Source organism: Anomalospiza imberbis, chromosome 19, assembly GCF_031753505.1.
Source record: "Anomalospiza imberbis isolate Cuckoo-Finch-1a 21T00152 chromosome 19, ASM3175350v1, whole genome shotgun sequence".
NCBI classification, from domain to species: Eukaryota; Metazoa; Chordata; class Aves; order Passeriformes; family Viduidae; genus Anomalospiza; species Anomalospiza imberbis.
This window is the reverse complement of record NC_089699.1, coordinates 815278-835046: the sequence shown is the minus strand read 5'-3', so window position 1 is coordinate 835046 and position 19769 is coordinate 815278. Positions and strand designations below refer to the sequence as shown.

The following is a 19769-nucleotide window of genomic DNA, read 5'->3' as shown; positions in this document are numbered from 1 at the left end:
CCTAGATGGAAATAGTGAGGAGAAAACCCCACTGGTGATAACAGGAGGATTTACAACCAGTCAGCAATAAGTATTCCCCTCAGATTTCCAACAAGTTACACCCAGAAAAGCCAATTTCCAGCAAACAGAGAGTTAAAAAAGACAAGCCATGTATGAGTTTATTTCAAAGGACACTCAAGCTCCAGTCTCTGAGTTTCTGTTAAGAGGTTTCAAGCATTACAAAGCGATTTTCCCTTCCCAAGGTTATAAACCAATTAGATAAAGTCCAAGCTAATCTCTTATTGTGTCCAAAGAGCCACAAGCAGACACCAAACACAGAGATTAGTCCCTTCCTTTAGGCACTCGCATTTGGGCAGCTGGGAGAGCATCCCACGGCACAGGCAAAGCCCAAAGCCAGCAGCACAGAGCCCCTGGATCCAGCAGGGCTGCCCGGGGGCTGCCAGGACACTGCAGCACCATCCCCCTCCTAAAGCCTCCCCAGGTGACCTCATCCAGAGTCATCTGAGTTTACCTGCACTTGGAAGGAGGAGCTCAGAGCCTCACGCAGAGGGAAGCTGGGGAAGTGATGCAGAGCCATTTTTTATGTTTTTTTTTTTTTTTTTTTCCCCACCTGATTTTCCCTCATCCCCCGGGCAGAGGCAGCTGGGGGGGCTCAGGCCAGCTGAGGACAGCAGTGTCCCCAGCCCTGCATCCCTCCCAGGCTGAGCACATGGACCCTCCATGGATCAAAACATCCAGATCCCAGCAGGAACACCCAGCAATAGACCCTGAACAGCCACAGCCTCACGTTCCTGTCTGATCTGGGCTCAATTCCTCCAGCTTCCACCCAAATCACAGCTTTGGCTGCAGAGCCTCCCCTGGCCAGCCCACCCCAAATCTCTCATTGTCAAATACCAACCAGAAACACAAAAAAAAAAAAAATCACCAATAGATCAGGGACTAAATCCACAGACATTCAACATGAGATTATAGCCAGCCACTCACCAGGGCAGGAGAAGCCACAGTCCCCCACACTGAAATGCCACACCTCCTCTGTTCTGCCAGGGCCATCCTGGAGGAGCTGCTCCCCACAGATCCTCCTCCAGCACAGCTGAGCCCAATGAGGAGCCTCCTTCAGCACACCCGGGGTGACTCTGCAGTGGGAGTGGTGTCACCCAGAATTTGAGAGGAGCCAGGGATGACCCTGTGATTGCTATCAGAAAACCCAGATGGATTTCCCTGGTGTTCGGCCCATGAGGTGTAGGAAGGAGCTGTGCCCGGCCCACGCTGTCACTCGTGCCTAAGTTTATGACAGGCTTTAGGAGACTGTCCCCATGGCCTGAGAAGTCACTGGTTTGTGTGGAGCTGGAATGAGGAATGAACTGATCCCTGCTGGCTGTGGCCCTGTCCCCACCATGCTCCCTCAGGACGGGACAGGCCGTGGCACAGGAGGTTCTGTGTCCGTGCAGGGAGAGGACACGGCTGTCCCTGTGTCCCCTGTCCCTGCCACAGCCAGCGCCAGGCACGAGCCCAGTGCTCCCTCTGCCCCTGGCCTGGCAGCAGCCCTCAGGATCTGCTCAGGATCAAAGGAGCAGCTTCCACTGTGGTTCTCCCTTGCCAGGCTCTGTCCACCCACGGACAAACCCCGGTGCGAAGCAGCTCCGAGGGCTCCTGGGAGAGGCGGCTCCTGCATGGGCCTGGGAGCTGCAGCTGCTGCAGCTTTGCCTTTTAAAACCTGTCAGCAAAGGCTTTTAGGGAAGTGCCCTGTCAGTGCCTGTGCCCCTCTCCAGCACTGCCAGGAGCAGCCCCAGAGCTGCCCAGATGGCCCCAGGGGAGCAGGGTTTGTCACCTCCTCCTTTCCCAGCAGGTTCAGGAGGGATAGCTCGGACCCCAGCACAGCAGAGGCACAACAGGCTGAGTTTTGTCCTCCCCACCCAGAGCAGCTCCAAGACAGAAAAGAACAAAAGTTGTACAACAAATATATGCAAAACTGAGGTTAAACAGTCCACAGGGGCCTGACCTGATCACCCTTCCCCACCCCCAGGAAAGCATCCTTCTTCCTCTTCAGGCTGGAATCTTACACAGCCACACCAAGATTTCCCAGAGCACCTTCTGCTCCTGCTGCTCTTCAGAACAGTCAGGAACCACCTGCCAACCTCAGCCAGGATCCCACACCTTGGGAGAAGCTTTGGTCCTGCAGGCTGGACAAGGGATTGAGGATGATTTGGGCACAGAAGCTCTGGGCTCTGCTCCTCAGGCCGAGCTGGGGCTGGGCCAGATCTCCAGCCTGGGATCTGGGCACCTGGAGCGCTTTGTGTGCCAGGAATGACCTCCCCATGCTCCTGGGAGGGAGATGGTTCCTCCCATGCTTTCCCCTGAGATGATCCTTCCTCCAGAAGAGCTGGGCAGCGGAGCTGCTGCTCCCCAGGGACGTGCAGGGGGAATGGGAGGCCCAGGCTGTAGGGACAGGGGGCAGCTGCTCCAAAAACAGTGGGAAGGGAGAGCTCTGTGCCACAGAGGTGTGCTGGGAGACACAGGCTGGCTCTGAAGTGGCAATGCCTCAGCATCTCTGTAAATCAGCCCCTGCAGCTGCACAAGGACTCCAGTGAGGTGTTGCACACTTACACGTGAGCCTTTGCTTACACAAAGATTTTAACAGTACTTGAAAAAGAACCCTGAGAAATTCACTGCATGGACTCTCCCTGAGCAGTGGCTGGTGCTGTCCTGTGGGACACGGCCTGGCACAGGCTGTGCTGTCCCTCAGGGTGGCACTGGGCTCCTGCATCCAGCAGGATTCAGCCTTGGTGCAGGAGAGGACCCAGCGAGGAGAAGCTCTGCACTTTCTTCTGGCACCAGACTAATCCTCTGATTCAGCCTCCTTTTTGCTGCTGGGAACAAAAATGAGAAAGTAGGAAGTCATTTTAAAAAAAGTAGAAGCCAACAGGCACAAACAACTGGCACTTGGTGAGCTTGAGCTCCTGCACCTCAGGGTCAGATTTAGCCCTGAACTGACAGCCACTGGCTCACCTTATGTAAGAGTGGGGGACTCTGACCCTCCCCAAGACCTGGTGGCCAAAACCAGCTCCCTGCAGGTATTTCTGATGCCCCTCAGGTCACACCTGTGGGCGTTAGGGCTTTGCTCATGACCAGTGCTGAAAAAAGACCAAATCCCTGCTGCCCTGCCCCAGCTCAGGACACGGCGCTGTCGGAAGCAACATGTGAGGCAGCGTGGCCACACGGAGCAGAAATCACCTTCTGGAGGCAGCACATGTCCTGACCTCCCCACTGAGCTCACCTTGTCACCCTGCCCGTACCTTTAATGCCATTACTGCAGCTCATGCCGCGAGCAGATCCCCTTTGCCCACACACCCACCTCTCTGGGCTGGCAGGGACAGCCTCCAGCACCTCCACTGGAGCACAGGGCTGCTTCCGAAGGTACTCCCTGGACCTGATGTCAGCCTGGAACCAAGCAGGAAAAGGAGTGAGCGTGGGCTGAGCAGCCTGACTGGTGCCTCCTCTGTTATCCCAGTGTGCCCATCCATCCACCCTGCTGTCAGGAACACCGGATGGCTCAGCAAGGCACGAGAGCCTGGGGCAAGGAGAGCACCAACCAAATCCCAGGAACTGTTAGAAAGTGTTGCTGGGCACTTACTGGGTGTTCTTGCCCCCACCCTGAGGTGTTTGCTCAGCCCTCTGGTGCGGCACGACGCCAGCAGCAGACCCTTGATGCCATCACAAGCACATCCTGGGCTCCTGGACAACTTTGAGGACTGGCAGTTGATTTTTACAGTCCTTCAAAGTTTTTTCTCTTTTAGAAACTTCTGTGCCATTTCCGAGCAGCTGCTGTGCCCACCTCAAAGGCAGAGTGTCTCTCCCCACCTACAAAGCAGGATGTGACCTTCCCAGCTGGAAAAGCTTCACAGTGTCTGGTGACGAGCTCAGAAATTGGGTTAACACATCCCCGGGGACTGTCCTTGAAGCATGTGCTGCTCTTCACCCTGTGCTGCTCCCCAGGAGCCTCTCCTGCAGCCCCCAGGCCCCTCACCCCGAGTCCTTGGTGGAGGCTGTGCCTGCTGCTGGAACCTGCTCCACAACTGCAGAGCCTCCTGCCAGCTGAGAAGGAGAGAGTTACATAAGGGGTGGTTTGTTTGGGAGATTTTTTTCCCTTCTCTCTATAATTGGACAGTTTCATAACAGAACTGACAAATAACTTTGATCACTCTTCAGGATGAGCGATTACGTGATGGATTTTATAACCAGGGAAGGAGGCTGCTCAATAGTCCCCACGGGCAGAGCAAGGAGCAGGAGGCACAGCTACCAACTATTTTTCTAGGGAAGAAAAACCCCAACCACACTCTGCTGAGAACATCAGCTAGTGCTTGATGAGGTGGCAGTTCCCAGGCAGGGCTCACTCCTAACACAGCACTGGAGTCAGCTTAAGGTGGTGATTAACCACAGGCTAATCAATAAGATGGATCACTGTCCAGCAATAATCCCCACAGATTTGGGCTATTTTCAGAGGGAATGAGTGCTGGCTGTGGAAATGCTGCTTTGCCTGTTGCCTGAGGGGCCAGGGTGGTCCCTGTGCACAGCAGGCTTGGAGGGGGTGCCCCAGAGTCTCAGGACACCAGTGACTGATGTCAAGTTCCCAGAGGAGAGGCTGATGCCTTGTCTCATTCCTCTGAGGGCGAGTGCTCAGCGTTTCACAGAGGGTGACCCGCAGGCCTGCCCTTCCTGGTGGGCTGGAGCACCCTCAGGCTGTCCCAGCAGCCCCCTCCTGAGCCACCCCAAACCCACTGGGCACCCAGGGGCAGCTGAAGGAAGCAGCAAGTGAGCAGGAGGCTGGGGAGCAGGCAAGCAGGAACCTGACCCAGAAAGAGCAGAGCAGGCTCCCAGGGCAAACCCTGGCAGCTGGAGAGTGGCACCAGCTCGTGCTTCCCTACTGGGCACAGGGATCTGGGAATGAGCAGACTGCAGTGTGGGCAAGCACCAGGCAGGGGTGTGACCTCTGCCAGGAGCAAGCTCTCAGCAGGGCCTGGGACTGCTCCAGGGCCACTCAGGGTGGGTGCTGTGCTGATTATTCTGGCATGGCAGCTCCTGCCTACCTCAACTCCTGCCTGGGAGCTCCGTGCAGGACCTCACCAGGGAGCACAGCTCTCCTGGCTGGGCCTGGCCTGGCACGTGGAACAAGGACCGAGTGGGCTGTAAATACTGATTGCAGGTGACAAGGGCAGCTCATCCCCCTGCCTCCTCCAGGAGAGATCTCACTTTTCTCATCTGCACCACAGCCAGTTCCTTGGCAGCACAACCACACTGTGGGCTGAATGCAAATGGAACCCTTCCCGCTCCCTGCCTGGATAATGTGTACTCCTGGGAAGCACCACATCCCCTAAAGCAGGAGGCCTGAGCTCCCACAGCAGCTGCACTGCACATGCTGCCCTCACACAAACCTCAGGAGCTAGGGGCAGCTGAGCTCTCACAGACCACTCCATCTCCAGGGCTGCCAGAACCTCCAGACCAGGTCCTGATGATCCACAGGTCTTTCCTGACACTGGGAAATCTGTAAGCACTTCTCCTGTCAGGTATGCAATCTCTGGAGAAATACCGTGGCAAAAAGGCCACGCCAGCCACCTGTGGCAGGATTCTGCACAGCCTCCTACTTCCTAACTCCAGCTGCAGGGGCTCAAGAGCTGTGGCAGCCACCACACAGAGGAAGCAGAGCAGGGACAAGTCCCATGGAAAGGTTTAAGTGCCCTCATCTCCTGCCATCCCTCTAGAGTAAACACACTCCCCTGTTGGACTTTTCATCTCTCTGTAAGGAAAGTGATAATAATTCATTCCATCACTCTAAGAAAAAGGCCACAGGGAACTGGAAGAGTCTCCTAACATGAGCAAATCCTGAAGATGGCTGGAAGCAAAATGAGGGTGATGAAAAGCTCCAAGACACCTTTCTATTTCCAAAGGGAATGATTCTCCCTTCCCTTTGAACACGCAGACTGCAGAGCTGGCTCGGAGCTCTGCAGAGGCATCTGTCCCTGGCTGGAGCAGGTTACATAAGGAGCTCCACCAGCCTCCTCCGGTCTGGCAGGTACTAGGGCTGAGATGGGAAACTGCAGCTCTGCTCTGGACACCCCAAGGCTTGCTTTGCTCCAAGGAGTTAAGATTTTGGGGTAGTTTATAAGCAGAGTCTCAGTTCCAGGGAACACTGCAGCTCTGGAGCGGTGCCCAGGGGGGTCACCCAGCACTGCCCCGTGGGCTGCTCAGGTGGGCACACCCCTGAGCCCACCAGCCTGGCACAGCAGTGATGCCAATGGGCTGTCCCAGGGCAGTGTTAGGGACACGGACACCCGGGCAGGCCCTGGGGTCACAACTGGCTCTGGGCTGTGGAGCCACCAACAGCAGAGTGACCTCAGGGAGAAAGGAAGCACTTGCCAGGCCAGAAGTCCCAAAGGCTTTGCGCTCCTCCAGAGCCTTTCCCCAAGTTCTGCTGCGATTTCAAATCAGCCAAGGCTGAGCCTCGGTGGCAGCTGCAGCTCGGTGACAATGATGCAGTGCTGTCACCTGCTGGCTGCTGGCTCCGTGCAGAGTGCAGCAGCGGGAAAGGCCCAGAGGAGCAGCACTGCGGGCTGCGCTGGGCTCCAAGCACCCGGGAAAACTGCATTCCTAGCTCCTGGGGATTAACACCAGCATGGCAGGAGCTGCCTGCAGAGAGGAAGCAGGGAATCAGTCAGGCTGGGTCTGCAGGCAGGGCTGGGAATGCTGCCGGGCTCTGCGTCAGGAGAACGGGCCTGGAAGGATATAAGTGAGCACCACCAGGGGCTGGGGGAACTGCCCAGCAGGAGGGTGTCCCCAGCAGAGGAGGGGCAAACCGAGGCTCTGGAGCAGCCCAGGGCTTGGCAAACACTGCAGCTGGCCCCTGCTCCCTCCCCTCGGCGCCGTACCTGCCGGATGGGCTCCGGGACGCGGAAGCGGCAGCAGGCCCTGACCAGGCGCACGGCCATGCCCAGGCTCACCCGGTGGCCCACGGACACGTACAGGGGCCTGGAGCTGTTGTTGCAGCTCCGCAGCACCTGGGCAGTCAGAAGGGAGAGGTCAGGCACTGAAGAGGCTCATTTGAACACACACAGAGGGGCAGTGGAATTAGGAGCCAGCCAGAGCCCTCGGGTGGGATGGTGTTTGGAGCTCCCAACCTTCCTGAACATCTTCCCCCTCCCAGTGTCTCCTGCAGGGACTGTCTGTCCCCCGGGGCCCTTCCCCAGACGCCCGAGGCTGCTCTGGGATGCAGGAGCTGTGCCAGCCCAGGCTGACAGCACACACAGGAAGTGTCTCCCAGCTGCCTGTTCCCGCTCTGCTCTGAATCAGCCGCTCCCAGAGTGATCCCGGGAAGCTGCCAGGGAACTGGCACCAATCCCAGACTGCAGCTCACCATCCAGGCTGCTGGAGCACCTCAGGTGCCACAGCCACGGATGTGAATGCTCCCAGCACTTGAGCTGCCAACTCCCTACAGCCACCTGGGCTCTCAGGGAGGGGCCAGCAGTTCACTGGTCACCTGTTCACACCTGCCCTCCGCACGGGATCACTGAGACAGCCCCACTGTGGAGAGGGACAAGTGGCCAAGTGACAGCTTACCATGCCCAGGACCTTCCCCGAGGTGCCTGTCAGTGGGAATGCCTCTCCTGACCTCTGCAGGGAACGAACCTAGGGATAAACACACACACACACACACACACACACACACACACACACACACACACACACGGTCAGCTCATTAGCACATCGTTGTAGGTGGCTGTCGAAATTCCCTTGGGATATGAAAAAACAGAAACAAATCCCAGCCTGGCCTAACCTGCTCCCTGTGCAGCTCATCCCTGACCAAGCCATCCACGTGCAGGAGGTTCTTGGCCACACCAATGCACGGCAGGTCCGTCAAGACTCCGAGGTGGCAGGCTGTGCCAAATCCTGCCAACAAGGAGCCACTGTAGCTGCAGGACACCAGGGAGCAGGAATGCCAAGGAGCAGCACAGGGAGCAGGGCTCTCCAGGAACAGCCTACCTCTGGGATGGAGCAGGCCATTCCCATCTACCAGAAGCACCTGAAAAAGCCAAAGCAGAAATGTTATTTCCTGGGCACTGAGAACACTCCAAGGAGCAAGCAGGGATGCTGGCTCTGGGGGAAGGAGAAATCTCTCTTGGTTCCTCAGTTCTCCCTGTAAGGCTCTTCCTGACTGCCTGACCCTGAAGCAGCAGCAGTGTGGGACTGGCAGTGCCCTGCACACACCACGGGCTCCCACTGCCACGGGAGGCCTGGCTGCTTGCAGCTCCACATCCCCAAGGAAAGGGGATGGATGCTCCAGCACAGCTCTGCCCATGCCCCTCCTGCCCCAGCGGCTCAGGCGCCAGAGGGAGAACACCTTCCCCAGGACTCTGCAGCCAGGACAGCCCAGCTCGGGACAAGGGAAACAGCACACCTGAGGCTGGAGCTGGGGCTCCTCCTGCTGAAGTCTCTGCACAGCTTCCACCAGGACAGGGACCTCTCGGAAGGCCAGGAACCCGGCCACGTACGGGGCGGTGACGGGCACTATGCGGCAATCCTGGTACAGCACCTGGGCAGGCACAGACAGCACCCTGCCACAGAGCCCCTGCACGTTCCAGAGCTCCTCCTCTGCTTCCTGCCCTCTGCTCATCCCTTTTAAACCCAGGGACAGGTCAAAGGAAACGGCGCAAGGCAGCAAAAAACAAAGATTCCTGCCTTGCCCTGCAGATCACAGCAGGACTTGAGATTCAGTTCATTAAAATCCCACTAGACAGCATCAAACTTTATTTGTCTGCTTGTTAGAGCTTTTACAGTGAAAGATAATTTTAATATCATTTTGAAAGCTGGGAAAGAGACCAAAAATCTTTATTAGTTCAACATGACTGTGAGAAGTAAGACCCACGGTGGGTTTGGAAAAGCTTTCCTCTGTCACAGCCCATATTATCAGCTGGATCCCAGCAAGAGCTTACCCACAGCACTCTGCACTGGAGCACTGCAAACACCTCCCTGTGCCCCAGGCTCCAGCTCCCCGAACAGGCACTGCAGCTCCTCTGGCCCTGGGTGAGTTCCCAGCCATCCCACAAACTCCTGCAACTGGGAGCTGTTTGCATCACTTTCCTAAACTTCTGTCTAAATCCTTACAGGCATTTTGTGTGTGTGTGGGGGGGTGTGTTTTGTTTTGTGGGGTGTTTTTTTTTTTTTTTTTTTTGGTTTTGTTTTGGGAAGCTTTGCTGAACACACACAGAACCACGGAATGATTTGGTCGGGAGTGACCTTAAAGTTCATCCCATTCATTCCACACCCTCTGCCATGGGCAGGGACACTTTCCCCTATCCCAGGCTGCTCCAAGCCCTGTCCAACCTGGCCTGGGACACTTCCAGGGATCCTAGGACACTTCCAGGGATCCTGTGCCAGGGCCTCCCCACCCTCTCAGTGAAGAATTCCTCCCCAGTATCCCCCCTCCCGCTGCCCCACGGCCCCGTGGTGGCGGCACGGCCCGGGCCGTCGGTACCTCGAGAGCCGGGAAGCTGAGCACGACCAGGGAGGCGCAGGCACGGCTCTCGTCCCCCTTGATGTAGGATAAATCCACACCTCCCACTCTCTGCAGCCCGGAGAACTGCGGCTCCTTCTGCCACTCCTCGGTGTCCTCCTCCACCACGCTGGCCCTCAGCCGGGCCTGCTCCCTGCGGGACCGCCGCGCTCAGAGCCCCGTCCCGTCCGCTCCCGGGAGCCCCCAGCCGGGGGACGGAGCACCGGCGGCTCTTGCCGAGGCTGCCCGTGCCTTGTGGGGACGCGGTGCCGGGGAGCTCCGAGCGCGGCCGGGCCCCGCCCGAGCCCCGTTACCGCTCCCAGCGGCGCCGGGCGGTCCCCAGGGCCTGTCCCAGCCCGAGCCCCGTTACCGCTCCCAGCCCGAGCCCCGTTACCGCTCCCAGCCCGAGCTCCGTTACCGCTCCCAGCCCGAGCCCCGTTACCGCTCCCAGCCCGAGCCCCGTTACCGCTCCCAGCCCGAGCCCCGTTACCGCTCCCAGCGGCGCCGCCGGGCGGTCCCCAGGGCCTGTCCCAGCCCCACCCCCGTTACCGCTCCCAGCCCGAGCCCCGTTACCGCTCCCAGCCCGAGCTCCGTTACCGTTCCCAGCGGCGCCGCCGGGCGGGGGACGCGGCCATGGCGGCGCCGGGCCCGTCCCGCAGCGCCGCCGTTCCCCGGAAGGCGCGGCCGGGCGCGGACGTTCCGGGCCGGAGGCACGGATCCCGGCACGGATCGCGGCACGGATCCCGGCACGGATCCCGGCACGGAGCGCGGAAGGAGCCGGGAGCAGCCGCGGGAGCTGAATGAGTTTATTGGGAAGGGGAGAGGGAGAACCCGGCCCGGGACAAGGCGGGGCGGGCTGAAGGCAGCGAAGGAGCCGCGGCCCTCAGGGCTCCCTGTGCGGGTCCCGCCGCAGCGGGAGGCGCCGGGCAGGAGCCGGTTCTGCAGCCAGTGCAGAAAGGCAGCCTGCAAAACATCAACCCAGCACGAGGGCACCAAGGTTTGTAAAAAAAAGTCCTTCATATTCCTCCAGTGGCTCTGGAGCTGTGGCAATCCAGGGTTCACACCGAGTTGCTGGGCCTATTTCACCCTCCTCCTCCTCCACAGCCGCCTCTTCTCTTCACATCAGGTGTAAAAACAACAACCCCAAACCCAAAGAACAACCAACAAGCCCCAAACAAATGCCCAGAGTTCCAGAAGCCCTGACACGGGTGTCGTGGCAGTCCCTGGCAGGGTTCTGTCCTAACTCTCCCTGTGCTGCCGCTTGAAGACAGCAGCTGCTTTCCAGGTACCAGCGGCATGAGACAGAAGAATCTCATCTGGGAATGCGTCTTCCAGCTCCGGAGCTAATTCGGAGTCTTTGGCATACAGGTAAGGCAAGAGCGATTCCTTCAGGCTGGAAGACAGAGCAGAACGGCATTAACAGCTGGGGTACAGCAAACCTCAAGTGCCACAATATGAGTGCACTGCACCACCCAAAATACTCAATATCCACAGCTGAACGGTGTGTGTGTGGAGTGAGAAGGGTTAAACAGCCAGGTGGAGGCACAGAGCCCAGCCAGGGGAGGCTGCAGGGCAGAGCTGAGCTCTGGGGCTGAGCTGTGTGCCTATCCCTGAAGGCTGGCCTTGATCATCATGGAGTCTTTTTCCAACCTTAACGAGTTTGTGATTCTGCTATTATTTTATCAAAGTGCCTGCAGAAGTGCTGGCGTTTGTGCCCTGGACAGCAGCTCCTGGAGTGTTCCAGCAGTGTCCCCAAGAGAGCCTGTGTGAGATGGAAGTGACGCCTGCCAGAAATGGGTGTGGATATTCCTAATGCTGCTGCCTGGGCCGTGTCCCCCAGGACATGCATGTGCCACAGGAGCGTTCCCATTGTGTGCATGCTCAGAGGCAGAGAAGCTTCAGTTAACAACAACTGTGGTGGCTTTGGGTGTGCAACTCCTACCTCCACGTGGGTTTGAATTCCTCCACGGCTTGGACATGTCTCAGCTTCAGGATGATCATTTCATGGAGTTCCTGCAGGAAGGTTTCCAGCCTGGAGTGGACCAGGAAGGTGTGCAGGAGCTTGGCAAGCTCTGGGGTGAGCTCTTCTTTGTAGTCCGGACTGACGTCTGCAAAAGGATCCTAAAAATGCAGCGAGAGGAGAAAAAACCCAAACACAGATTTGAGCAGCTGCAGGCAGAGCAGAGCAGAGGAGGTCACACAGAGGTGCTGGGGGTGCCATACCCTGCCGAGGCGCAGCAGCTGCTCCGATTTGTGGGCACGCAGGAGCTGCCACAGGGCCATGCTGTGCCTGAGCTGGCACCGTCTGAGGGCCTGGAAGAGAAGGACACCCGTGGATGTGAGGGATGTCCTTGGAGCCCGTCCCCAGCCTGCCCTGCCCAGAGAGAGCTCATCCAGTCCCTTGGCCTGGGTGGAGCCCATCTGCCCTCTCACCCTTCCCCAGCTGCCCTCAATAATCCAGTTTTTGATACCATGACAGGCAGTGGGAAAGTGAGAGGGCTCTGTCACACAGGCTGGATTTAGCATAAACCAGGGCAGATTTTACCCCACAAGAATCTGAGCCTTGCCCTCAGGACTCACCTGCAGCACGTGAGGGTTTGTCTGATCCCCCATCTGCAGAACTTGCTCAATGTACTCAGTCAGCAGCATGTCAGCGTCCTCACCAGCCATGGCCAGGAAGCCCAGGGTGATCTCAGTGAGGGACAGAGCATCACACACATCACTATAGGACTGCAGCTCCCCACTGATCATGTTCATCACAGAACTGGGCAGAGCACTCTGAAAACCACGAAGTCACAGTTAATATTGTTTTAGAGCCATTCCTTTTTCTGTTCAAATTGCTCAAGTCAAGGAAGACAACAGAGCCCCAGATTTGGGAAACTGAAATGCTGAACTATCTCCCTTTTCTTTGTAAATCCTGACTGACAGCACTAGGCCAGATTGCACGTACCCAAGGCATGCTGAGAAATCAGCAGGCAAGCTTTTGGATGGACGAGGCAAGGCACAGAAAACCCTTGGAAAGCAGGGATTTCACACTTGCCCTGTTTCCTGCAGTGCAGAAACCCACCTGCTCCAGCTTGTTCCTGACATCATTGAACAGCTGCTCGTAGTTCCGGTCATGTCTGTACACCAGGGTGGGGATTCCCTGTCAGGAGAGAAGCCCATGGATGTGAAGCTCTAGAACACTGCTCCCAGTGCCCTCCTGGCTGCACAGCCCCTGCCCCTCCTACCGTCAGCGTGATGAGTGGCTTCCCCTGCAGGAACTTGCTGATTACTTGCTGCTGGATCCTTTCCAGATCAAAGTCCTGCAAGGTCTCCCCTCCCTTCTCCATGCTGTACTGGCAGTTGGACAGGATCAGAGGGATCAGGTCCCTCTCCACCTCGTAACTGATCAGGTGCAGGTCGGCCACTTCCGAGGGGCTGACCAGGTACCTGCAGGGAGCAAAGGGCCTGTGTTCAGAGGGAGAGGCCTCTGTGGAGCAGGGAAAGCTGCCTGGGAGGGAGCAGGGAATGCAGCAGAGCCCAGGGAGCGGGGCAGCAGCACACCTGTCATCCTCCTTGGTGTGCCTGTTGACGGAGTGCACCAAGTCGTTGTGCAGCGCGATGAGGTAACTGGCCAGCGCCGTGGAGCACAGCCCCAGCCCCTGCCGCCGCGGCAGCAGCACCTCCAGCCTGCTGTCCAGGCTCAGCTCGGCATCACAGTAGCCTTTAGGCAGCTTGATTTCCCCTGAAATACAGACAGCAGTGTTTGAGAAGGCCCAGAGCCAGCCCAGGCTGAGCCAGGGCAGGGGGAGGTAGCGAGCCTGAGAAAAGCCGTGCGCTTGGCGTTAGGGACAAGCACAGAAGGGAACAAGTTCAGCTGAGACTACTACAACAGAGAAACAAATCCCTCCCCTTGTACCTAGATTCTTAAAATTCAATAGCCAAGCCCAGTTTTGAGGATATGCCTCAGCATCAGTGATGGGAACTGAAATCAGAATAAGGAGCAGTGGAGGAACAGGGCTGGGAAAGAAGCTGCTCACCATTGGTGTCCAGGGAGCTCCTCAGCTTGTTCCAGACAGACAGAAACACATTCACTCTCCTCTCTAACAGGTCCCTCATCACATCTGAGAAACAACAAAAAGGTAAATCCATGAACCACCTTTTCCTGGTGAAACTCTCCAATACAGGCATCTTCAAAGCACACCACTGAACTCCAGGCAACTGTTCCAACTGCTCAAGAGACTAAACAGACAACAAAGTCCTTTCTAAAGGTATCAAATGGAGTAATTTGCTCAGTTTGTTATTTTTCCATTATTGCCTGCTCCTGCATGACCTTTATGTACTTTTCCATAAGTACTTAAAAGCATCAGTAATTGTATTTAAATACAATTGGAGGAGTTGCCACAAACTTCACAAAAGGAAGGGAAGAACGTTCATTCCACTCTTTAGGCAAGACCTGCTCTAGGGCTGAGCTTAAAATGCCAACAGAACCACTGCACAGAGCTCCCACCTCCCATAAAAAATCTCCTGTGCTTAATTCCCTTTAAAGCCATCTGGTAACTTTTCCAACCCTATCCAAGTCTCCAGGTCATTTGGGTGAGAGTTAAAACGAAAAGGTGAGTTTTCCCCTTCACTTGGGAAGGGGAACAAGGGGGACAATCCAGCACTTTCTTTTTCATTAATTACAATTTTGGCAGTCTCCTCACCTGAGTGGGGTTCCCTGAGGAATTCCCTGATGGAGCAGTGTTTGATCTCTGCTGTGTTCTGGAATTGCCTCACCAAATCTCTCTGCAGAGCCAGAATCTCTGGTAGAAATTTCACTAGCCTCAGCTCACTTTCCTGGAAGAGGAATGGGAACCTGTGGGTAAAGCTGTGCTTGGACAAACCAGTTGGGAATACTTTCATGGAATTATTTCTTAAATGTTTGAAGGACAACAATATCTTCCACGTTCATTCTCTGGATCATAGCAAGTACTGGGATAATCCAAACGTGGTTTAGTCCTGGGCAATCCCAGGCTCTCATCCCTGTGCCACCCCCACCTTCTGCAGGAACTTCCAGAGGAGAGGGACGGTGTCCTTGGCATTCTTCTGCTGCACAACGTGGCCCAGGTTCTCCACGGAAACCCTCCTGCGGCAGCTCCACATCTTGGAGTGGTGGACGTGGCTGTCCCCTGGCAGCTGGGACAGGAATGCAGCTGGGTCCCCATACACTATTTTCACTATGGGGTTGGAGGAGATTCTCTCATCCTCTTGTATCTGTCGGTTTAACTTCAGAAGCTTTTTATCCAAATCCTGCATTAAAAATATAATAAATTATTGGATATTGTGAAAAACCTTCAGCTGAGCTAAGCCATTTCTACTTTTCCAGCTATACAAATTCATCCCAGAACAACTCCAGTCTCAGGCTCCCATTTCCCCAGGTAGAATAAAGGTGGCTAATCCTTAGCCTGCAGCTGTGGCATGGATGGGCTGGCTTTAGGAATAGCCAGGTGAAAAGTGTAGCACAGATATTACAGATTTCCAGTGGATTTTGCTGCTCAGCTACTGATTCTGCATAGCAGATTTCTCACCTCCAATTCAGGAACAATAATTGTGTTTGCAACAATTTCTTCCCATTTGTTTCTCATCCTCTTGGTGGAGAGAAAATCATCAAAGTACACCAGCCCTGCAACAGGAATATTTCACCTCATACATCTGCAATATTTCAGTGAAAAGAAAGCACAGATTCACAGGTGCCAGAAGTTAACTGAGTGTCTTGGTCCAGCTGGAGAGTGACACCCAAACACCACAGAGTGATCCAGGTTTCCAGGAGCTTCATGTGAATGATGGGGACATTTATACAACTCCTTCATAACCCCAGAAATATTGAACAGGTTGTCCTCGGTGAGACCACGTCCAATGACAGACTGAAGTTTGGAATACTGACTGGTGCTGTCTCACACTTCAAATACGGGCTATTTACACATAAATGCCTCTGTGCCACAGTGACTCCAGACCCCACCATGAACCCCACTGTGCCATCCCTCTTCTCCCAAACAGCTTCTGGGAGTCACTGAGAGGCAGCACAGAACAGGGATTGCACACAGCACGAGCTGTGTGCTGGGAGAGCAGCCCTGCTCAGGAGCTGCAAGCTCTGCCCATCTGTCATGATGCTGTTTTGTCAATAATTCATTTTCAGAGTTATTGACTGCACCAAACCTTGCAAACCCCACATACTCGACTGAAAGAAGAAAAGATTCTTCCCTCCCTACAGTAAGAAACAAGCTTCAAACTCTCTAGGTTCCTCTTCAGCTCAGCTGCTGATGTTTAGGGGTGAAGGGCAAGGTGGCTGCATGGCCACTTCAAACACAGCCCCAGGTGTGATAGGGCAGGTGGCTTTTCTTACATTGGCCTGGCTGCTGCTGGGGGGCCTGCAGGAGGCTGCTGAGCACCAGGTGCAGGATGTTGATAGTGTCATCCACACTCTTCCCCAAAATCCTGGTCAGCTGTGCCAAGTCTTCCTGAACGTGCTGCTGCAGGAAGCTCACCACGTCGCCCACTGTTGGCTTGATCATGCTTCCCAGGGACTAAAGACAACAAAGGCAAGAGTTGAGCACAGCCAAAAACATCCAGGGAAGCACAAAGCACACAGAGCTCAGTCCTGCCAGGCACCCCCACCTGTGGGATTCCTGCTAGCTGCACCCATCCAGGCAGGGCTGGGTGGATGTGCCTGCATGGAAGTGCAGGAATTAAGCAAACAAGGAGGGAGGGAATTTGGGTCTTGCATCCCGACAGACTGCCTTGGTCACTTGGCAAGATGATGAAAAGGATCAGCAGCATACAAAGGTTCCCCTACACTTTGTGTGACTGCTTGGAAGCATTTTTGGAAGATACCTGAGGGTCTCTGGAGGCTCCCAGCAGCATGGACAGGTGAGTGAGCAAACGGAGCAGCACAAAGACCACGGGAGGCACGCCCCGGTCAGATATTCCCAATGTCCTCCTGTGCTCAACATCTCCAAGGATGTGGCCAGTCTGAGTTCTGTCTTCATTAATCCTGTAGGAAAGTGCATATATGGTTTTTTTTCCTAGACAAAAACCACACAAGACATCTCTGATACCCAGCAATGCCTTTTTGACCCGTAATGTCTTTGAATGCCATAAAAGCTGCCAATTCAAAGTGCCACAGGGGAGTGAAGGCTTCCAGTCAGTTTTGTGCACAGAAAAGCAAATTTCTTTGGTTTTCCTGCCTGATTACTCCTGCTTGGACAGCCCCTCCTTAAACCTTCCAGAGAGCAGCATGAAGTGGTTGGTACCTCTGGCCTTTGATGGCACCACAGGCAAGTCCTACATCATTTAGCACTGCAAAGGCACTGAAGCAAAGCCCACCTGGATGGTTGGAAGCCCTGCACGGGTATGTGGTTGATGCCTCCAATGGGGATGTGGCAGTCGGGACAGCGGCTCATTTCCATGGGGAGCCCACACTGGGAAAAGCAACAGGAGAACACTGAATTCCAGAGCTACAGCTTCTCCAGCAGAGAAAGGGAATGAAACAAAAATCCAACCTCTAAGTGGTTAATTCAAACCCTGCTAAAAACTGGGCCTCTGCCTGATGTTTCCCAATCTACGGTATAAATGCTAGGGTATGCTAAACTTTACATGACAATGATAAAATGATCAACAATATCGAGTTTAGAAGTGGAACTCTGTGCATCAGAACATTCAAACCAGTAAATAAAATAAAACAGTTTGTTGTTGAAAACTTTGTCTGCTTACATACCCACCAGTCCCAAATTCTTACCTCTCCCACAGTGCAGAAGTGGCCATTGGGACATTCTGGGAAGAGAGAAACAAATAGGACAGTATTCTAAGACAGATTTATACAGCCCCTGTTATTCCCTTTCATTGGTACCATCATCCTGGAGCAAGAAATATGCTGAAGATCTAATAAAAAGTCCTGACTATCCCAAAGCCCTAAGGACTGACAGGCCCACGCAGGAAGCCAAGGAATTTTTCAGAGCTGCTTTGCCTTGAGAAACAAGGAAAGCCTGACAGATTCTGCTGCTGAGGGCAGGAATGCTCTCAGCCCCCATTCCCTGCTGCAGAAAGGTCCAGCTGGGGGAAGCAGAGACAAAGCTGGCCAGAAAGGTGGAAGTGTTCTCCTTTCACACCCTGTTCATGTTGCCTTTGTGCCCCCTCATGCTCTGTGAACAGCTGCAGACTGAAGACTAAACAGCACTGGAAGTCCTTTGGTGCATCATCCACACAAACTGTCTACAAATCTGGATTTACCATGGATAGCTTGTGCTGAGGAGCGTGTTTGTTCTCACTTTTGGAACAGTTTCATTCTCCAGACCCAAGGAATTCCTTCCCCGGCCAGCCAGCAGCACTCACCATACCACTGCAGACCACGCATTTCCTTCCAGGTCCTCGCCTGAGCCATGATGTCCTCGGGCATTGTGGGCAGAAACGAGTGCTGAGGAGGGAAAGGGGAGAACAGTCACAAAAGGATCTGTGAATCAGCTCTGTCCTGTAGCAGTCACTCTCTGGTTCTCTCTTCACACTGGGGAATAAGGGACATCTGAGAGCAGAGGTCAGGCAGGTGACGCAGATGCAGATTTTCAAATTCACTTTTGAAAACCCACTCTTAGAACTGTCAATATTAAGATTTGCATGTGCACCCTCCAGACACCCTGCAGTGCATTGCTGATGCACCCTGGTGCGTACCAGCATGCTCCCTTACACCTTGGGTAGCCAGGAGTAGCAGAGCAGCAGCTCCCTCCCCCTGAGTGAGAAGCCAGAGCTCTCTGAGCAGGCAGGTCAGCACAGTGAGAGCTGCCAGCTGCTCTCAGCCTTGCTCACCCAAATATCAGCAAAGGTATTTGCTTCATACTGCTCAGCATGGAGAGGTGCCTTGAAAAGATACCAGGCCAGATCTTGGTGTTGTGCTAATTAATCCCAACAGAACTGAAATAATCCCCCACAGTGTTTCACAGCTCAAGCAGTGAGTCAGAATTGCTGTTGAGAAAGAGGATCCAGCAGACACAGGCAAGAACCAGGGAGGTGCTGAAGTGCACGTGAGCTCCGTGCCCTTACCTGCATGCTGTGTGGCTGGAAGGCCAGGTTCCTGAGGGGCTGCAGGACAGGGCTGTGCCCACAGAGCAGCACAGCAGCCACGTGCACAGCCATCTCCACCAGGGCTCCCTGCTGGCTGTGGCCCCACGGCTCCACGGCCAGCCCGGGCAGGGCATTCCTCACCAGGGCAACTGCAAGGTCCTGCAGCTCAGGGGAATTCAGCACTTGGCAGCTCTGGATGAACTCAGTCATCATCTCTGTTTGCTGAAAGCACAGATTGGAAAGAGCTAAATCCATCAGGATGCTGCCCCCACCCAAGTGAAGAGCACTGGCAGCTGCTTCCCACACTGGGTTACCCTGCTCTGTAAACCTCCTCAGTCTGCTCACTTGGGCTATCACCCTGGCTGGGGCACAGGAGCAAAAGGTCCTCCACCACTGATTTAGATGCCCTTTCCCCTTACCCACAAAGCAGGTTTGTCACAAGCTGCCAAAGGGGAGTGTCCTACCTGCTGCTTGGGACGGAGGCTCGGATCCCCGTACAGGGCAGTGACTTCTCGGAAGATGGCCAGGAGCAGGTGGGCAGATTCCAGAGCTGGGGGGCTGCTGGAGGCCTAGGGAAGAAACCAAGGATGTGGCAGGGGACAGGCCAGAGCTGCCCCAGCTACAATGATGGGATATGCAGGTGGGGAAGTAAAGAAAATGTGCTTGAGCACAAGCCCCAGTGACCTCCCAGCAAAGGCCCCCAGGTGCTGGGAACAGCCACTGCCCACAGGGACACAGCAGAGCTGGGGCCATGCAAACCCAGCAGGGGCCTGGGGGAGGACAGGGCTGTACCTGCTGGGCCTCGAGCAGCCCCTGGGCCGTGCCCTCCATCATGGCTCGTCCCACGGCGTCGCGCAGGGCCCGGTAGCGCTCCCCACACACCAGGTACCGGTCGATGTGGTTGGACTGGCTGTGCTGGACCTGCCAAGGGAACAGCCATGCACAGCACTGGGGACAACCACCCAGCTGGAGGAGGCAGAATCTCCTTTTCCTCCTGAGCACTGGGGCATTTCAGGCTCCCCAGAGCAGTGGCAGCAGACATGGTACTGCCAGGAGAGGCTCCATACACCAGAGAGCCAGGACAAGCCACCTCCCAACCACTGCCACTCCGACCCGTCCCCCAGGAGCCACACAGCACTAGGAACACCTCAAA

The 19769-nt window shown here is 55.5% G+C and overlaps 2 protein-coding genes across 5 annotated transcripts in view; both read right to left on the bottom strand.

Moving 5' to 3' along the window:
- Positions 1–132: 132 nt before the first annotated feature.
- On the bottom strand, positions 133–10561 carry ENDOV (endonuclease V). 4 transcript variants are annotated; one of them, XM_068209909.1, is made up of 10 exons: positions 10115–10561; positions 10032–10066; positions 9524–9695; positions 8447–8581; positions 8032–8071; positions 7826–7938; positions 7609–7677; positions 6921–7049; positions 3353–3438; positions 133–2864 (listed from the first exon to the last, which is right to left on the bottom strand). In XM_068209909.1, the coding sequence occupies exons 1-10, from the start codon at positions 10559–10561 to the stop codon at positions 2837–2839; spliced, it is 1254 nt and encodes a 417-aa protein (XP_068066010.1). In that variant the 3' UTR covers positions 133–2836. The 4 variants fall into 4 exon arrangements, with proteins under 4 accessions (XP_068066010.1, XP_068066009.1, XP_068066011.1 ...); XM_068209908.1 differs by lacking the exon at positions 133–2864 and adding an exon at positions 2874–3098; XM_068209910.1 differs by lacking the exons at positions 133–2864; positions 8447–8581 and adding an exon at positions 2874–3098.
- A 4-nt stretch (positions 10562–10565) lies between these two features.
- The window catches only part of RNF213 (ring finger protein 213), a 45838-nt gene continuing 36634 nt past the window's right edge, over positions 10566–19769 (bottom strand). Inside the window, exons 48-66 of the mRNA XM_068209874.1 lie at positions 19409–19537; positions 19081–19185; positions 18596–18838; positions 17894–17975; positions 17301–17335; positions 16889–16983; positions 16397–16556; positions 15909–16089; positions 15094–15188; positions 14564–14815; positions 14230–14362; positions 13564–13647; positions 13088–13268; positions 12772–12973; positions 12609–12686; positions 12122–12319; positions 11765–11854; positions 11484–11662; positions 10566–10934 (exon numbers count right to left, since the gene is read on the bottom strand). Coding sequence (XP_068065975.1) covers positions 10781–10934; positions 11484–11662; positions 11765–11854; positions 12122–12319; positions 12609–12686; positions 12772–12973; positions 13088–13268; positions 13564–13647; positions 14230–14362; positions 14564–14815; positions 15094–15188; positions 15909–16089; positions 16397–16556; positions 16889–16983; positions 17301–17335; positions 17894–17975; positions 18596–18838; positions 19081–19185; positions 19409–19537 — 2676 coding nt within the window. The 3' untranslated portion in view covers positions 10566–10780. The remainder of the gene's footprint in view (positions 10935–11483; positions 11663–11764; positions 11855–12121; positions 12320–12608; positions 12687–12771; positions 12974–13087; positions 13269–13563; positions 13648–14229; positions 14363–14563; positions 14816–15093; positions 15189–15908; positions 16090–16396; positions 16557–16888; positions 16984–17300; positions 17336–17893; positions 17976–18595; positions 18839–19080; positions 19186–19408; positions 19538–19769) is intronic.

Excerpts from the sequence above, each read along its gene's own strand:
- ENDOV (XM_068209908.1), bottom strand. The coding sequence starts at position 10,561 with ATGAAGGACTTTTTTTTACAAACCTTGGTGCCCTCGTGCTGGGTTGAT. Across the intron at positions 7,050-7,608 it reads CGGGGAAGGTCCTGGGCATG|GTGCTGCGGAGCTGCAACAA; the intron begins GTAAGCTGTCAC and ends CTGACTGCCCAG. Across the intron at positions 3,099-3,352 it reads GTCCCTGCCAGCCCAGAGAG|GTGTGACCTGAGGGGCATCA; the intron begins GTGGGTGTGTGG and ends TAACGCCCACAG.